The sequence below is a fragment of the Mustela erminea genome, chromosome 8 (genome assembly GCF_009829155.1).
Source record: "Mustela erminea isolate mMusErm1 chromosome 8, mMusErm1.Pri, whole genome shotgun sequence".
NCBI classification, from domain to species: Eukaryota; Metazoa; Chordata; class Mammalia; order Carnivora; family Mustelidae; genus Mustela; species Mustela erminea.
The window spans coordinates 28,410,001-28,424,558 of record NC_045621.1 but is presented as its reverse complement, the minus strand read 5'-3'; the positions used below and the strand labels follow the sequence as shown (position 1 = coordinate 28,424,558).

Genomic DNA, 14,558 nt, shown 5'->3' with positions numbered 1-14,558 from the left:
CAAGATGAGTCTGAAGCATTTTATGGTGCCAGAAAGAAAAATCACATTAGTGGGAGTGTCACAGGAGCTAACTGAAAGAACTCCCAATGACCAAAGCTAGAAAAATTTGAGCAAGAAAATTGAATAAAGTAGTAGTGGTTTATAACCAAAGTATAAAACAAATATCCATGAGTCCCTAGTATAAATAAATGGTTCAATATGTCATTGATGTAGCAGAGACACAAATTTCCTGTGCAGAATAAATCCAAATAAAGTATAGAGATACTCAGCCCTCAAGAAGGGGAAGCATAACTCTCCATTCCTTAAGTAGGGGCTGTGCAAAGTGACTTCTTTCCAAGAGCACAGTAAGGAAAGGCAGAAAGGGTAGAGTAGGGCAAAAGTAGTTAATAAGAGAAAAATCTGACAAACACTACTTCAGCCAGGTGATCAAGGTCAACATCAACAGTCAGAAATCAGATACATAACACACGGCTTGGACAGGATATGAAAATGGCACTTTACTTTTGTGATCTTCCTCCCCAAAACCCATAATCCAGTCTAGCCATGAGAAACATCAAATAAATTCCAATAGAGGGCATCCTACAAAATACCTGACCAATGCTTCTCAAAATTGACAAATTCATCAAAACAAGAAACTTCTGAGAAATTATTGTAGTCAGGGGAGCCTAAGGAGACAACTAAATGTAACGTGTACTGAGATCATGGCACAGAAAAGGAAATCACGTAAAAACAAAAACAAAAAACAAAACAAAAAACCAAGGAAATCTGAATAAATTACAGGCTTTGGTTAATAGGATATCAGTATCCGTTCACTGATTACAACAAATGTATCATAATAATGTAAGATGTTAATAATAGGGGAAAACTGTGTAGAGGAGAGGTATAGCATATGAATTCTCTCTACTATCTGCTCAACTTTTCTGTAAATCTAAAACTGTTCTAAGATATAAAGTATATTAAAAAAAAAAAAAACCTACATCAAAAGAAATGTGCCCAGACCACCTTAACCATGTGATCAAAGGGAACTTCACCAGTAATGGGAAAAGGTGACATCATTAGCTTCAGATGTGATATATGATACAGTAGAAGACATATCACTACTTATGTAGTGTTTCTGCTAAAGATGTATAACCTGTGGGGCACTGGGTGGCTCATTGTTTAAGCATCTGCCTTTGGCTCGGGTCCTGATCCTGGGTCCTGGATGGAGTCCCAAGTCGGGCTCCTTGCTCAGTGAGGACTCTGCTTCTCCCTCTGCTCCTCCACACTGCTCGTGATCTCTCTCTCTTTCTTACTCTCTCTCAAATAAAGAAAACCTTGAAAAAAATAATAAAAATGTATAAACTGAATCAAATGACACAGAAATCATCAGATACACCCAAGTTGGCCTGTATTCTTCAAAATGTCCATCAATGTCCAAAAAGGCAAAGGAAAAGATGAGGGATGGTTCTAGATTAGAGACAACACAACTAACATAAAGCATGATCTTTGGTTGGATCCTGGACCAGGAAAAAAAATTGGTATAAAGAACATTACCGGAAGGAGGTGAGCAGGAGTTAGGCTAAATGGGTAATGTGTATTAAGAAGGGCACTTGTTACGATGAGTACTGGGTGCTATATGTAAGTGACGGATCACCAAATTCTACTCCTGAAACAAATATTACACTATAGGTTAACTAGAATTTAAATAAAAATTTGAAAAAAAAAAAAAAGAGAACCATTTTGAAAAAAAATTATTACAACAATTGACAATATTCAGTATTTGAATATGGGCAGCGGACGAGTTAATAGAATTACATCAGTGTTAAATTTCCTGATTTTGTTAATCATGTTGTGATTATATAAGTGAACGTCCTTGATCGTAAGAAATTCCCACGTGGGGCACGTGGGTGGCTCCGATGGTAAAGCATCTGCCTTTAGCTCAGGTCATGAACCCAGGGTTCTGGGATTGAATCCTGTATCAGGGGAGCAGGGAGCCTGCTTCTCCCTCTGCTTCTCTCTCTCTCTCTCTCTGATGAATAAACACATAAAATCTTTAAAAAGAAAAAAAAAGAAAAGAAAGAAATTCTCAAGTATGTAAAGGTTAAAGGACATGACATTTACAACTTACTAATAAATGGTTCAGAAAAATCTGGTAAAAGCAATTGTGGCAAAATGTTAATCAGTGAAATGGGGTGAAAGGTATATGCAAGTTCTTTGTAACTGTTCTTTCAACTCTTCTCTAAATTTTAAATTACTCCAAAACAGAGTGCTTTTTAAACTACAGCAATGACAAAATTTAAGAAGGAATAGGTAGGGGGTGCCTGGGTGGCTCAGTGGGTTAAGCCTCTGTCTTCAGCTCAGGTCATGATCTCAGGGTCCTGGGATCAAGTCCCACATCCAGCTCTCTGCTCAGCAGGGAGCCTGCTTTCCTCTCTCTCTCTCTCTCTCTGTCTGCCTGCTTGTGATCTCTGTCAAATGAATAAATATAATCTTAAAAAAAAAAAAAGAAAAGAAGAAATAGGTAGAACCAGAATGACAAAATGTTTTTAACGGCCAAATCTGTGGGATCAGGGCTTGGGAGCTCATGACGCCATTCTCCACTTTCAAGGTTTGAAAACATGAACCTGCCTCTCACACTAGAAGAGTTAAAACAAATATACTCTCATACACATGCAAAACCAAACACAGGCACAAATCCTCGAACCTTCCAGACATTCTCTGAATTCTAGGCACTACTCAGACCATTCACATCATATCTCTCAACACTTTGTGCAATGATAGAAAAGGAAGAGACATTGTTTACATATTTCAAATCCCTTAGATTCTATGCTCCCAAGAATGGAAACGTGTTTCCTTATTATGCTCCCTCATGATATGATTAACTCTTTTTTTATGTGAAAACCTAAAAAGTTGGTATATTTAATTTTTCTACATCAAATTTTTTATGTACCAGACAAGCATGGTATTTCTAGCTAGTATTTAATGAATTATTTGGGGAAAAAGAATTCTTTTCTAAAGTAATTCTTTCTAGTTCATCTTTTATGGGGGAAAAAAAAAAATCTAGATTTAAAAATACAATACCGGGGCACCTGGGTGGCTCAGTGGGTTAAGCCTCTGCCTTCGGCTCGGGTCATGGTCTCAGGGTCCTAGTACCGAGCCCCACATCGGGCTCTCTGCTTGGCAGGGAGCCTGCTTCTCCCTCTCTCTCTGCCTGCCTCTCTGCCTACTTGTGATTTCTGTCTGTGTCAAATAAATAAATAAAATCTTTTAAAAAATACAATACCATATTTGCCTGAATCCAGACAAGACTTATTGAAGTACTGTGGTTTTGCTAAAAACAAAAACAGGAGTTCTGATCTGTTAAAGATATACACTAAAGTACTTAGGTAACATCACATGTTTCCCAAGATTTGTTTTAGAATACTTAAAAATAAATAAATAAAATTCTTGACTAGAAGAAGAATAGCTATGGCAGCTGTTGGAACTATAATGGAGTTCACAGAGTTCCACGTCTCTACTTCTGGGTGTTTAAAAATTTCCAACTAATAGACTTCACATATTCAAAACTGAACTTGAATTTTCCCACCCATTACCACTCCACTAATAGCTTTCCTCATTTTAGTTAATGGCAATTCCATTCTCCCAATTACTTAGGACAAAAATCTGAGAGTCATCCTTATCTACTTTCCTTTGTTCACACCCCCACATCCGGCCAGTTAAAAAAAAATCTTATTTTATCTATGTTCAAAATATATTCCGTCCAAACTGGCCTTCCTCACAGCACCTCAAGCATGCTTCTGTCTCAGGGCCTTTGAAGTGATTATTGTCTCTGCCTCAAATTTTCCCTCAGATAGCTGCACTCATTCCCTCATCTTCAAGTCTTTGCTCAAAGGTCATCTCAGTGAGGCCTAGCCGGGCCATCCAACTCAGCACTCATCCTCTTCCTGTGCTTCATTTTTCTCCAGAGCTTTTCTCGCCTCTCTATGTGCTATACAGAATTCACCGATTTTAGTAAGTTCATCGTCTTTCCGACCAGAATGGAAGCCAGGATCCCGTGTGAATAGGACACAATTGCTTCTGGCACCCCACAGCAGCTGAGAGAGGAGCTGAGCCCCACGACCTCTGACCCTGGCAGCTCCAAGCAAGGTAAGATATACATTCTATGACAAGAATTTACAAACAGAGGAAGGATAAGCAGAAGGAAGGCAGGAAGGCAAGAAGGCAAGAAAGAAAAAGAAAGAGAGAGAGAGAGAAAGACAGGCAGGCAGGGAGGGAAAGGAAAAAATAAAGAAAGAAAAAGAGAAAAGAACAACCCTCCACCCTAACCCACAGACAGGAATGTGGGCTATGGGTCCGAGAACCATCCACAGCAGTCAGACAGGCTCTGTCCTTATCACTGTCCTGGGGCCAGTGTGCTAAGAACCTGCTGGAAGGATTGTAGGAGTTCCAGAAAGCAAGAGAGCTCCCAGATAGAAGATACGTCCCTGACATCCGGGAGGCATGTTCTTGGGATTAAAGGCACATGATCAGAGAAAGAGCCTTCGATGTAGAAAAGGAAGCAATCTTCTGTGGCACCAACATCAATGAAGTTTACTGGTTGAAATCAGTATCTGGGGAAAGGAGGGAGCTTTATACATAAATCTCTTCTAGTTTCTCGTTCTCAATCAGTTCACTTGCAGCTTATCTCTCTCGATCTTTTTTTTTTTTTTTTTTTTTTTTTTTTTTTTAAGTCTCTTTAGCTCTTGGCTGAGTTGGTGTCTCATACAGTAGAAAAAGGAGAGGTTGGCAATAAGGGGCCAAAAAGGCTGGAGGACAGACCGCAGGAGTCTGAGATCACGTGCTGTGGGTTGGCCTCAAGAGGTGAATGAGTTTCCTGCAGTGTCTGGCAGAGGCGGGCCGGGGGCTGCTGGGCGCCAGTAACTGGTTCCCCAGAGAGAGCATGGCTAACCGCTCACTGGCCCCCAGGGACACCAGCACCTGTGGGACAGAGAAGAGATGACAGAACATGACATGGCCCAGCAATTCCCACTCTAGAAAAGAAAGAAAAAGAAAAAGAAAATGGGCTCTTGGGGACTCATCTTGATGAGACGGGGCTTATCAAGACCAGAGGTCTATTCCCGTTTGCTCTGGCTACATACCATGAAAGCGAGGCACCGAGGGATCCACACGCTTGTCCCCAGGAAGGGTAACACATGTCGTGGTGACAATTGGGTCAAAAGTGCATTTCCCAGCCATGGATCCTGACCAGTGGGCCTTAACCTTGTTGCTACCGAGAATCCCTTTCATTATTTCCCGACAGGGATTGCCAGAAAATCCTATCATTTATATCAGCACCATCCCGTCAAAATGCCTGTTCCACCCAAGGCTACCTCACTGCACTGTAATAACTTGGACGTTTAGCTTTACCATAGGTAGATGTTTGGTTTCCTTTAGGCTACTTTATAGACAGGGTGGAAAAAGCAGAATAAAGCCGTGGTTACAGTATGGGGCTCAGGACTCCGACTCTTGAGCTCAGAAGTCCAGTCCCCCCAAATAGCTTTGTAACTTGGACAAGTTCTCAAATTCTTAGTGCCTTAAGGTCCTCACCTGCAAAATGGGGACTATAATAGCTTACACCAGAAGATAAAGGGAAAATGATTAGCATGCTGCTTGTCACGTGGTGAGTGCTGAAAAAAGATGGGCTACCTGCTTCATGTCCCCTAGGATGAAACGCCTCTATGCCTCAAGATGGCCTAGTGTGTCTTCACCTCCAACCCACCCAGCCTCAAGACGGAAACCCTGGTCTTTGAGATCGCAGAACTTCCCACTCCTCAGAGCCCTCTCCTGCACTCCTGCCCTTCTCCAGGGTGGGAGGTGAGAGAGGAGTGCTTCATTTCCCACTTCCGGACAGGGGGTCAGGGGGTATCCCAATTCCTTAAAGACTCCCTCGGAAAAATGTCGTGAAGTATAAGCCCACCATTGGGGTCCACGAGTCCCCCAGGGGTGTACCTGATGGATGCAGGGCTCCTGCCGGAGGCTCCGGAGGGCAATGAGGGCAGCCTCCTTCACATTCAGCTGTGGGTCCCCACAAGCCATCTCCAGGAGTCGCTGTGGTACTTGGCACTGTATCAGCTCTGCCCCCAGGCCCTCAGGCCCCAAGTTGCCCAGAGCCGATGCGGCATTGCGCCGGATGCCGGCCTGAGGATCTCCGAGGAGCTGGGTCATACCGGGTACTGCGGCGGCCAAGGCCGGGCCTAGGGGACCCGCCTGGTAGGCTGCGTTGCCCACAGCGAAGCTGGCACTGCGCCGCACGGCAGGGTCCTTGTCTCCAAGCCCCAGCAGCAGGAGGTTGAGCAGCCCAGCCTGGCTCTGCAGCGCCCCCCGCAGGGCCATGCTGTGCTGCAGCAAGTGTCCCAGGAGCCCATAAGTGCGGGCCCGCACGGAGTTCTCTGGGTGGCCCAGGAGACTCCGCAGTGGCCGATAGGATTCATCAGAGCCGGCCAGGAGTTCCTGGATAAAGGACAAGTGGCTGGGAGACAGCACTCGGGCTGTGTGGGCCAGCAGCGAGAGAAGGTCGGAGGTGAGCACTGGCTGGTCACCCAGGAGGGCAACTGAGAGGAAAGAGATGACAGTTCGCGGGGAGGCAGCCACCGCGTTCACAAACTGGTTGAGCGAGGTGGGATCCGTGAGGGCCAGGCGTGTGAGGAGACTGACAGGCAACTCGGCTTGAGGCAACGGAAGGTGGTGACAGCAGACCTGGGGAAAGAGGGGCAGGGGCAGCCGGCAGAAGGGTGTCAGGGAGAGGGAGCACTCACTGCAGCGAGCCAGCTCCAAGGAGCCCCAGCTCTGGTGGAGAGAACAGCCAAGCTAGGCTGAGAAATACCACAGGGAATGGGAAGACCTGAGCCAAGCCCTCCACGCAAGATGCAGTGTGGAGCCCAGGGGCACGGGTGTACGAGCATTCCTTGCTCTGCAAGGATGTGCTCGCTCTGCCTTCAGAGGCCCACTGCTTAGTGCCAGCAATCACCAGAGAGGTGAATCCTGGCTGAGGAGCTGGGTCTCCAGTGCCTAGACTTGGATGTCCGCCCCATGGAGCTCTGACGGATCCAGAAGAGGGACTGGTGGAGAGAGGAGGGGCCAACCCAGCTCCAAGCAGTGCCTCTGCTCAGGCCTGAGTGCTTTCTCCACTCCCAGCCCTTAGCTGGAGCCAGGCCTCCACTCTTCCAGGGGCATGGGAGAGCCCTGGAGCTGCCGACAACTGAATAATTCGAGTACAAGAGGCTGGCCATCTTTCCCCCTCACCGACCCCCCCCCCCGACTTTTGTGCCTGAGGAGCTTCCCATGCACCTGCAGCAGGTGGGCTGCGATTTCTGAGTCCACAAAGTCAGCCAATACACCTCCGAGGAGGTCGTCATCCACGTCCAGGGCGAAGGGAAAACAGAGGAGCTGGCAGACAGAGAGCACCACGAAGGGCAGAAACTCAGATCCGTGAGGCCTAAGGAGGGCAGTACAGAAGGATTGGCTGGGTCTTCCTCACCCACCCTTTACCATTCTCTGCCCCCTGCTCAAATCCCCAAGCCTGGCTCCCCTTCCCCCATCTCACCAATCCCACTGCTCGTCTCATAGCTCAAGCTGTCAGTTACAGCCCCCCCACCCCCTCCCCCGCCCCGCAGACCCTCCAGCCTGCCCGGTCTCCCTCCTCCAGCTCCGACTCACGCCCGGCCCAGAGGATGCAGGAAGCTGGGGGACAGCAGATGCTTCAAGGTGGACATGAGGGTACTTCCCCGCTGCGACAGGTGGCTCAGGCATAACTGGGGCTCCTGGGTGAAGATGGCCACGGCCAGGCTCAACAGGGCGGCCACGCCTGGAAACACCCAGAATGGAGACTCAGTGGAGCAGGCAAGAGGCCCAGGTGCTCCTGCTTCTCGAGGGCTCCCCACTCTTAGTTCCTTTCCCACCAAGCATAGCCTGCGCCATCCTCTCCCCAAGCGACAAGTCATAGTCATCTCTGTGGACTGAACCAGGGCTGGGCGGCCTCCTCTTGAAAAGAAGCCTCAGTACTTTGGCCCCTCAATGGAAGTCACACTGATGGAAAGATACCTTGGGGGGAGATCAGCGTCCAGTCTGGCTCCGGGCTCTGTGGCCTGGACAGGGACGGCTCCTCTTCCTGGGCAGACACCTCCTCGGGGAGCCTTAGGGCCATGGAGAAGCGGTGCCATAGAACGGTCCACATTTCTGAGCTAGCCACATCCCTTATCAGGCTGCCCTTCCCTGGCTGGAGAAGAAATTGGAGGGTGGGTAGGGAGGTCGAAGTCAAACCTCAAATGTGCCTTTTTTTTTTTCCCCCACTCTTATCCCTGACCTACAAGGAGAGCATCCAGAAATAACTCCTCTGTTTTTCCCAATGACCAAGGATTTCCCTGTTGTCTGAGTTCCCTTTCTTCCCACATTTTAATCATGTGTGTGACTGCTGGAAACCAGGGAATTATGGCTCTCCTCCCCCACTGAGGGGGCAGCTGTGATTCCCCAGAAAGGGTCTGTGCTGACGGCTATCACAGGTGGCATTCTAGTTAGACAGAAAAGATGAATGTGGGTTGCTTTCATTCATTGTCTAGCGGTTCATCAACCTAGGAGGCACCTGCACCTGGGTGAGGAGGTGAAGCAGGAGGATGAGGAGGCCATCATAGAATCCACAGCCAGCTGGTGGGGTCAGCCGGACCTGTTGAAGAGAGGCAGGAAGAATGCAGGTTCCACACATGCAACTCCTGGTCAGGCAGAAAGAGCTCTTCCCCAGCCCAGGGCAGTGCGGACAGCCCTTCTGGATTCAGGAGTTTGGGTTCCCAACTGTTCATTCAATGACTACCTCTACTCCAGAGACACATAAGCTGTTAGGATAGGAAGATACTTGCTGGACAAGCAGCCAGGGTGGTGTGGGGATGGAGACGCAGTGGAGAGGGACTAACTCTGCCTTCTAGAGGTAGCACACTGGTGAAGCGAAAATTTCAAAGGCAGTCAAGAGAAGGAGGTGGTAGGAAGGGACAGCATTCCAAGTAGAACTCATAGCATAAGTAAAGCAGCTCATGAGGGATGATGGTGAATTTTGGAAGGGGTAAATCTGGGCTCAGCAGGATTATAAAGCCCAGAGGAAACAGGTGAGCTTTGAGAAGAAGGTAAAGGAGTTTGAACTTTATCCCAGAAGCAAGGGAAGCCACTGAGGACTTATGCAAAGTCTACATGGGCAAGATTTTCGTCTCTTGTATTTACTGCTGTATCCTCAGAGCCCAGAATAGTGTCTGGTCCTCAAGACATATTTCTGTACTGGATACTTATTGGGTGAACAAATGATTAGACTTTTAAGAAAGCTCACCCTGGTGGCAGTGAAGAGTGTGGACCGGGGAGGAGAGAGTCTAGAAAAGAGATCCTTTGGCAGGCAAGTGCCACAGTCTAAGATCAATGCTGTGCACACATTCTAAGGCAGGGCAGTGACGGTGGTGGGCAGAAGATCTGAGTGATGACAGGAAGGCAGAGCACATGGGACCTGGGGGAACCATCTAGATGGGGGAATAATGGAGCAGAGGGCACAGTCTATGAGGACTCCCAGGTCTCTGACTGGGGCTCCTGGATGAATAGGAATGCCATCCCTACTCCCTCTGAAGTTCAACTTCATCTAGAAAAAGCAGGTGAGTGTCATTACATTTCATGTGTCTCTCTTTCAAGCATGTTGTGGGAAGACATGCAAAGTGCTTTCTAAGTTATAAGGAATTCTGTGTCTATGGGGATGACAATCATCTGAATACGAAGTCTATCCTTCCTTCTACAAAATGACAGAAATATGGACTCCCAGGTATCTAAAAACGAGGGCGGGGAAGGCCTTGAAAAGGAGAAAGCGACAAGGAGGTTACATGGTGGACCGAATTCCTGACGAATTCTCAGGACCCTAGCCATCTTTCCTATCTCAGTTAAAGAGAAGGAGAGGGGGTAGGAGTGCAAACTGCAGGCAGAGAACAGATTAAGCTTTTGAAAAGATTGCAGGAGCTGCTGGAGGAGAGAACTAAAGTAGGCAGGAAATCTCATCCTCTGGTAACTCAGGTCCCCCTCCCTCTCCTCTTCTTAGCCTGCCAATCTGGGCTCAGAGGGGGCTGTTATCTGGGGGCCAGCAGAGAGGAAAGGAAAGACTCTTTGGCTCCTTTCCCACTCCTTGGTTTGCCCCAGGCAGGCTGGCACTTCAGTCTCTTCCCAGAGTGGAGTCCTGGGTCTGCGTCATGTCCTCCCTGGCCCACCTCACCTCCGCAGGGGCAGACAGAGCATGTGACGCTGCCGCAATCCACTCCACAGGCTGGAGGTCAAAGGTCACCCCTTGCTGACCAAGTTGTCCCAACAGACAGGCTGCTGCAGTCTGGGAGAAGTCAGAGGAGAAGGAAAGTCTGAGTCTGCACAACAGGAAGGACATGCAGTCTCCGCCAGGCCCCAGGGAATGCCTCCAAACCAGCTGCTGCTGAGACAGTGATGCCCATGCTCCCCCTGAAGGGCTGGATAGCAGCGGGGAAAGGAGAGGAAGAGGAAAGCTGAGAACTCACCACGAGAGAGACGATGTGTGAGTGGGTAAACAGAGTAGCAATCTCGTTGCCTAGCTTCTCCATTCTGGAAAAAGGGGATACGTCAAAGGGTGCTGCCGAGGGAAAGGAGGCTGGTGAGGGACCTCCCTCCCCGCTGGATGGCACTCTCCCAGGGGCTGTCCAACTGTCGCCAAAGCACAAAGTTGGTGGGACGCTATGTCTGTTGTTTGTAGAGAAGACTTCACTCTCTCCATGCCAATCCCTCCTCAGCACAGGCTGCAGGGTACCATTCCCCCAATCTGAAGTCAAGGTGAGCTGTGGGGATGGAAGGTCCCAGCGGAAAGACCCCACTTCATGGCTTACCCAGAAGGCAGATCTTGCAGCCGGAGGACAAGAAGGGACAGGAGATAGAGTGCCACTTCGGTAGCCTCTTCCCAATCCACGACCTTTACCTACAAGGGAAGCCTCAGATAGCAGAGCAGCTTCCCACTGAGACAGTGGGGCCACCACGATGCACCCACCTATGTTGCCGACGTACCTTGCCCTGGACCAACAGCAACAGTGACTCCAAGGCCAGGGGCTCTTGCCCTAGAAGGTGGCACAGGTGCTCGCTGACGTGGCAGCAGGAGTAGAGAACCTGAGGGAGTAGGAAGCAGTTGGTCAGTGAGGCTGAGCGGCCCCTGGGCTTACAAGCAGGTTAGCCTCTCAACAGACCCTGTGTCCACCCCGGGGATCGTAGAGAAGTCCAGGCCACTTCCACCTCTTGCCACAAGACACTGAGATCGGGCTACTTCTCTGTTCTGGTGAGCACTGGCTAACACTGGGGCCATCTCAGTGGAATAGATTTAAAAGCAGCAAGGGACCTTCTCTGTCTCTTTCTCTCAGTCCTGGGGACTGAAAAGAAATCTGGGGCACCTGGGTGGCTCAGTCAGTTAAGAGTCCAACTCTTGATTTTGGCTCAGGTCATGATCTCAGGGTCATGAGATCGAGCCCCACATCCCATACACAGCATGGAACCTGCTTAAGATTCTCCATCTCCCTCTGTCCCTTGCCCCCATAAAAAAGAATGAATGAACAGAGATCTGGAGGACAGGCATACCTTGAGGAGGTGGAGGCACAGGATGGGATGCTGCAAACCAGAGATCAAGGATGGCCTCAGCTGGCTGCTGTCTTCAGTTAGCTGATTTGCCAAATGCCGAGAGATCTGTAGGGACACACCTGAGGCCTCCATTCCCATCCCGTTCCCAAGATTCCCATCCTATTCCTCTCCTATCTTCAACGAATCCGGTTTCTCAACCCCTTGCTAGCCACTCTCCCTCAGGTTCACCAGGAACCTCAGAGCTCATCCCACCCCCAGTCCCCATGGCCGATTGAGAACCAAAGGTCATGGCCTAGTTTAGCCCGAGTGCAGGCAGGTTCAGAGGAAAGCATTGCTGGCTGAAAGGGGGCAGGAAATCTAAACCCTGATCCCTTCAAGGAGCATCACGGGCATCTTCGGATCAGCCACCCTGCCAACCGGGCAGTTTATCACCAAGCTCTCTAACCGGCTGGCCAAGGGCTTTGGGATTCTGGGGACATCGTGTTCTATAAGGGGCCCAGACCCAGGGTGGGAGCATCTGTTTCTGGAAGTACAGAGTAAGGGAAAGCATGAATGCTTGTTCTTCTGCCTTTCTGAGGAGCTGAGGCCAGCTCCCTCCTCTCTAGCAACCGGATTAGAGGAAGCAGACACTGCAGCTCAGACCTGCTCCTTGGCTTCCCAGCAGCTGGGCAGCCCCACCGGAGCAGTACAGATGGCAGCCAACGCAGAGGACATGGCTCCCGGCAGATCCTCGCTCTGCTCCCGCAGCGGCTGGCTCACTTGGGGGGCTCCTAAGGAGAAAGGCAAAGAACGCAGGGTTGGGTCTGGCTGTTTCTCTCAGCTCCCCATTCATTTTTCCAGTGCGCAGCTAGTTACTGAGCACTTGCCAGATGCCAGGTGCTAATCAAGGCAATGGCAGTTGGGGGGAGGGGTAGGGACGCAGAGCCAGAGCTGCCCCAGAGTAACCAGAACCTCAGTGCTCTACTCCGGTTACCTGGGGGACTGTGGAAAGGCAGCTGAGGAACCGTCAAGCCGTGGAGTAGCCCGTTCAGCACCGCCCGCTGAGTCGTCAGCAGGCTGGAGTAAAAGGCTTTGGAGACAGTCCAGCTGTTCCCATCCATGGCTTCACACAGAACAGTAAAGCACTAAGGGAGACAAGGGTGGGGTCAACATGAGGGCAGCAGAAAAGTGATGGGGCTGAGGGTAAGGAGCAAGAACCCCCTGAGAACCTGAGAAAAAAAGAGAAAACCCAGAGGGACCAGCAGTGATGAAGTATTCCTCACATTATAACTGCCTTCACATTTCGAGGATGGCAATTTTATTTATTTATTTATTTATTTATTATTATTATTTTTTAAAGATTTTATTTATTTGACAGAGAGAGATCACAAGTAGGCAGAGAGGCAGGCAGAGAGAGAGAGAGAGGAGGAAGCAGGCTCCCTGCTAAGCAGAGAGCCCGATGTGGGACTCGATCCCAGGACCCTGAGATCATGACCTGAGCCGAAGGCAGCGGCTTAACCCACTGAGCCACCCAGGCGCCCCGAGGATGGCAATTTTAGATGGCAAGCCTTCTATTCTCTGATCAGCTGCCTCCCAGATGATACCTCTTGAAGTGTTAGCTATGGACCATGAGCAAATGAATTCCTGGGGATTCCTGGGTACCTCCCAACCCAGTGCTACTGGTTCAGAATTTTGGGTGGTAGGGTATTTATTCCAAACTCTCCATGCACTCGCAGCCCCGTGACCTATAGGATAAATGCTAGCCGATAACGTGAGTTGCTGATGCCCCAAATTTAGGTTAGACATTGAAAAAGCTTCCTAACTCGAAAGAGTTAAGGGATGTTAAACTAGGCTTTCAGACTAGAAGAGGTGGACTGGACTGCTAGCTGGAGGCTGAAATGCAGCCTAGATCTGTGTACCCCATGGGCCCGTCCTGTTTGAACAATGACTAGGCAATTGCTTACTTCCTCACTGATGTTCCTCTCTAACTCCTCTGAGATCCGTCAGAACCCAGCTATCTTCTTGCTCCATTCTCCACTCTCCTGTCCCTCACCTCCATCCAGGGATGAGAACCCACTAGTTTACTGGTCCATAGGACAAATAAATTTGGGAAATACTAGCCCATCTGCAAGTCTCTTCAAGAAGGAATACTTCAACTTGTGGTTCCCTGAAAAAGGCCACAGTGCTTAATGCCTCTAGATCTTTATATATGCTGCGCCTTCTGCCTGGAATGTTCTCCCTACTTCCTGCGTCACACACCCAACAAACTTTTATGAGTTCTTCAAATCCTAGCAAAGATAATTTCTTTCAAGACTTCTTCTAGGACTCCCCAAGTAGCATTAATCATACCTTCTTCAGTGGTGCTTCTGTATTTCATACAAGTTTTATACAAGTTCTAATGTACTTCTCATACTGTTGTCCTTGATCATTTTTCATCTCCTCTACTAGACTATTTCCAGTCCTTTGAAGATGGGGATTTCTCTTACCCATATGGCACACAGTTGTGAAATGTTTGTTGTATTAACTTAACCTAACCCTATGTAGTTATAAGAAAGGGGAAGGGAGAAGCACAGGGAAAGACATCAAGGCAGGAATCTGGACAAGGGAGGAGATTACCATAAGGCTATCCCTCCGCAAGGTCTGCTCAGAGTCATCCGGTTGGGCCAGCAGTTTCCCCAACAGGTCCAGAAAGAGGTTGGCGGCCTCCTGAAACACCTGTAGGCTGGGAAAAAATAGCCCGTCTCCCTAAAAGCCCACATGTGGTAAATGGGTCAGTTCTGGGCAGACAGGAGAGTCCCTGCAAAGGAACATCTCAGAACACTCCCTCCTCTTTCCCCTGCTGAACACACATGTGGTCTGCTATACACACCCTCTTCATTCCTTCTTTGCCATTTCCTCTAGGTCATTCATATTGTGACCCTTCCCTTTAGTGTATGGGGGGCTCTTAGAGCTTGCAAGTCTTGGGG

General features: G+C 48.9%; 1 protein-coding gene across 7 annotated transcripts in view; it reads right to left on the bottom strand.

The window, feature by feature from the left end:
• Window positions 1-4,546: 4,546 nt before the first annotated feature.
• The window catches only part of STK36 (serine/threonine kinase 36), a 23,119-nt gene continuing 13,107 nt past the window's right edge, over window positions 4,547-14,558 (bottom strand). For 5 of the 7 annotated variants that reach the window (XM_032354796.1, XM_032354797.1, XM_032354799.1 and 2 more), the window contains 14 exons: window positions 14,209-14,314; window positions 12,587-12,737; window positions 12,256-12,383; window positions 11,614-11,718; window positions 11,053-11,151; window positions 10,878-10,966; window positions 10,536-10,599; window positions 10,244-10,354; window positions 8,597-8,677; window positions 8,059-8,233; window positions 7,675-7,822; window positions 7,306-7,453; window positions 5,968-6,714; window positions 4,547-4,956 (listed from right to left, as the gene is read on the bottom strand). In XM_032354796.1, coding sequence (XP_032210687.1) covers window positions 4,813-4,956; window positions 5,968-6,714; window positions 7,306-7,453; window positions 7,675-7,822; window positions 8,059-8,233; window positions 8,597-8,677; window positions 10,244-10,354; window positions 10,536-10,599; window positions 10,878-10,966; window positions 11,053-11,151; window positions 11,614-11,718; window positions 12,256-12,383; window positions 12,587-12,737; window positions 14,209-14,314 — 2,296 coding nt within the window. In that variant the 3' untranslated portion in view covers window positions 4,547-4,812. Of the gene's footprint in view, window positions 4,957-5,117; window positions 5,274-5,967; window positions 6,715-7,305; window positions 7,454-7,674; window positions 7,823-8,058; window positions 8,234-8,596; window positions 8,678-10,243; window positions 10,355-10,535; window positions 10,600-10,877; window positions 10,967-11,052; window positions 11,152-11,613; window positions 11,719-12,255; window positions 12,384-12,586; window positions 12,738-14,208; window positions 14,315-14,558 lie in introns of all 7 variants that reach the window. The other 2 variants (XR_004288545.1, XM_032354798.1) reach the window with 2 other exon arrangements.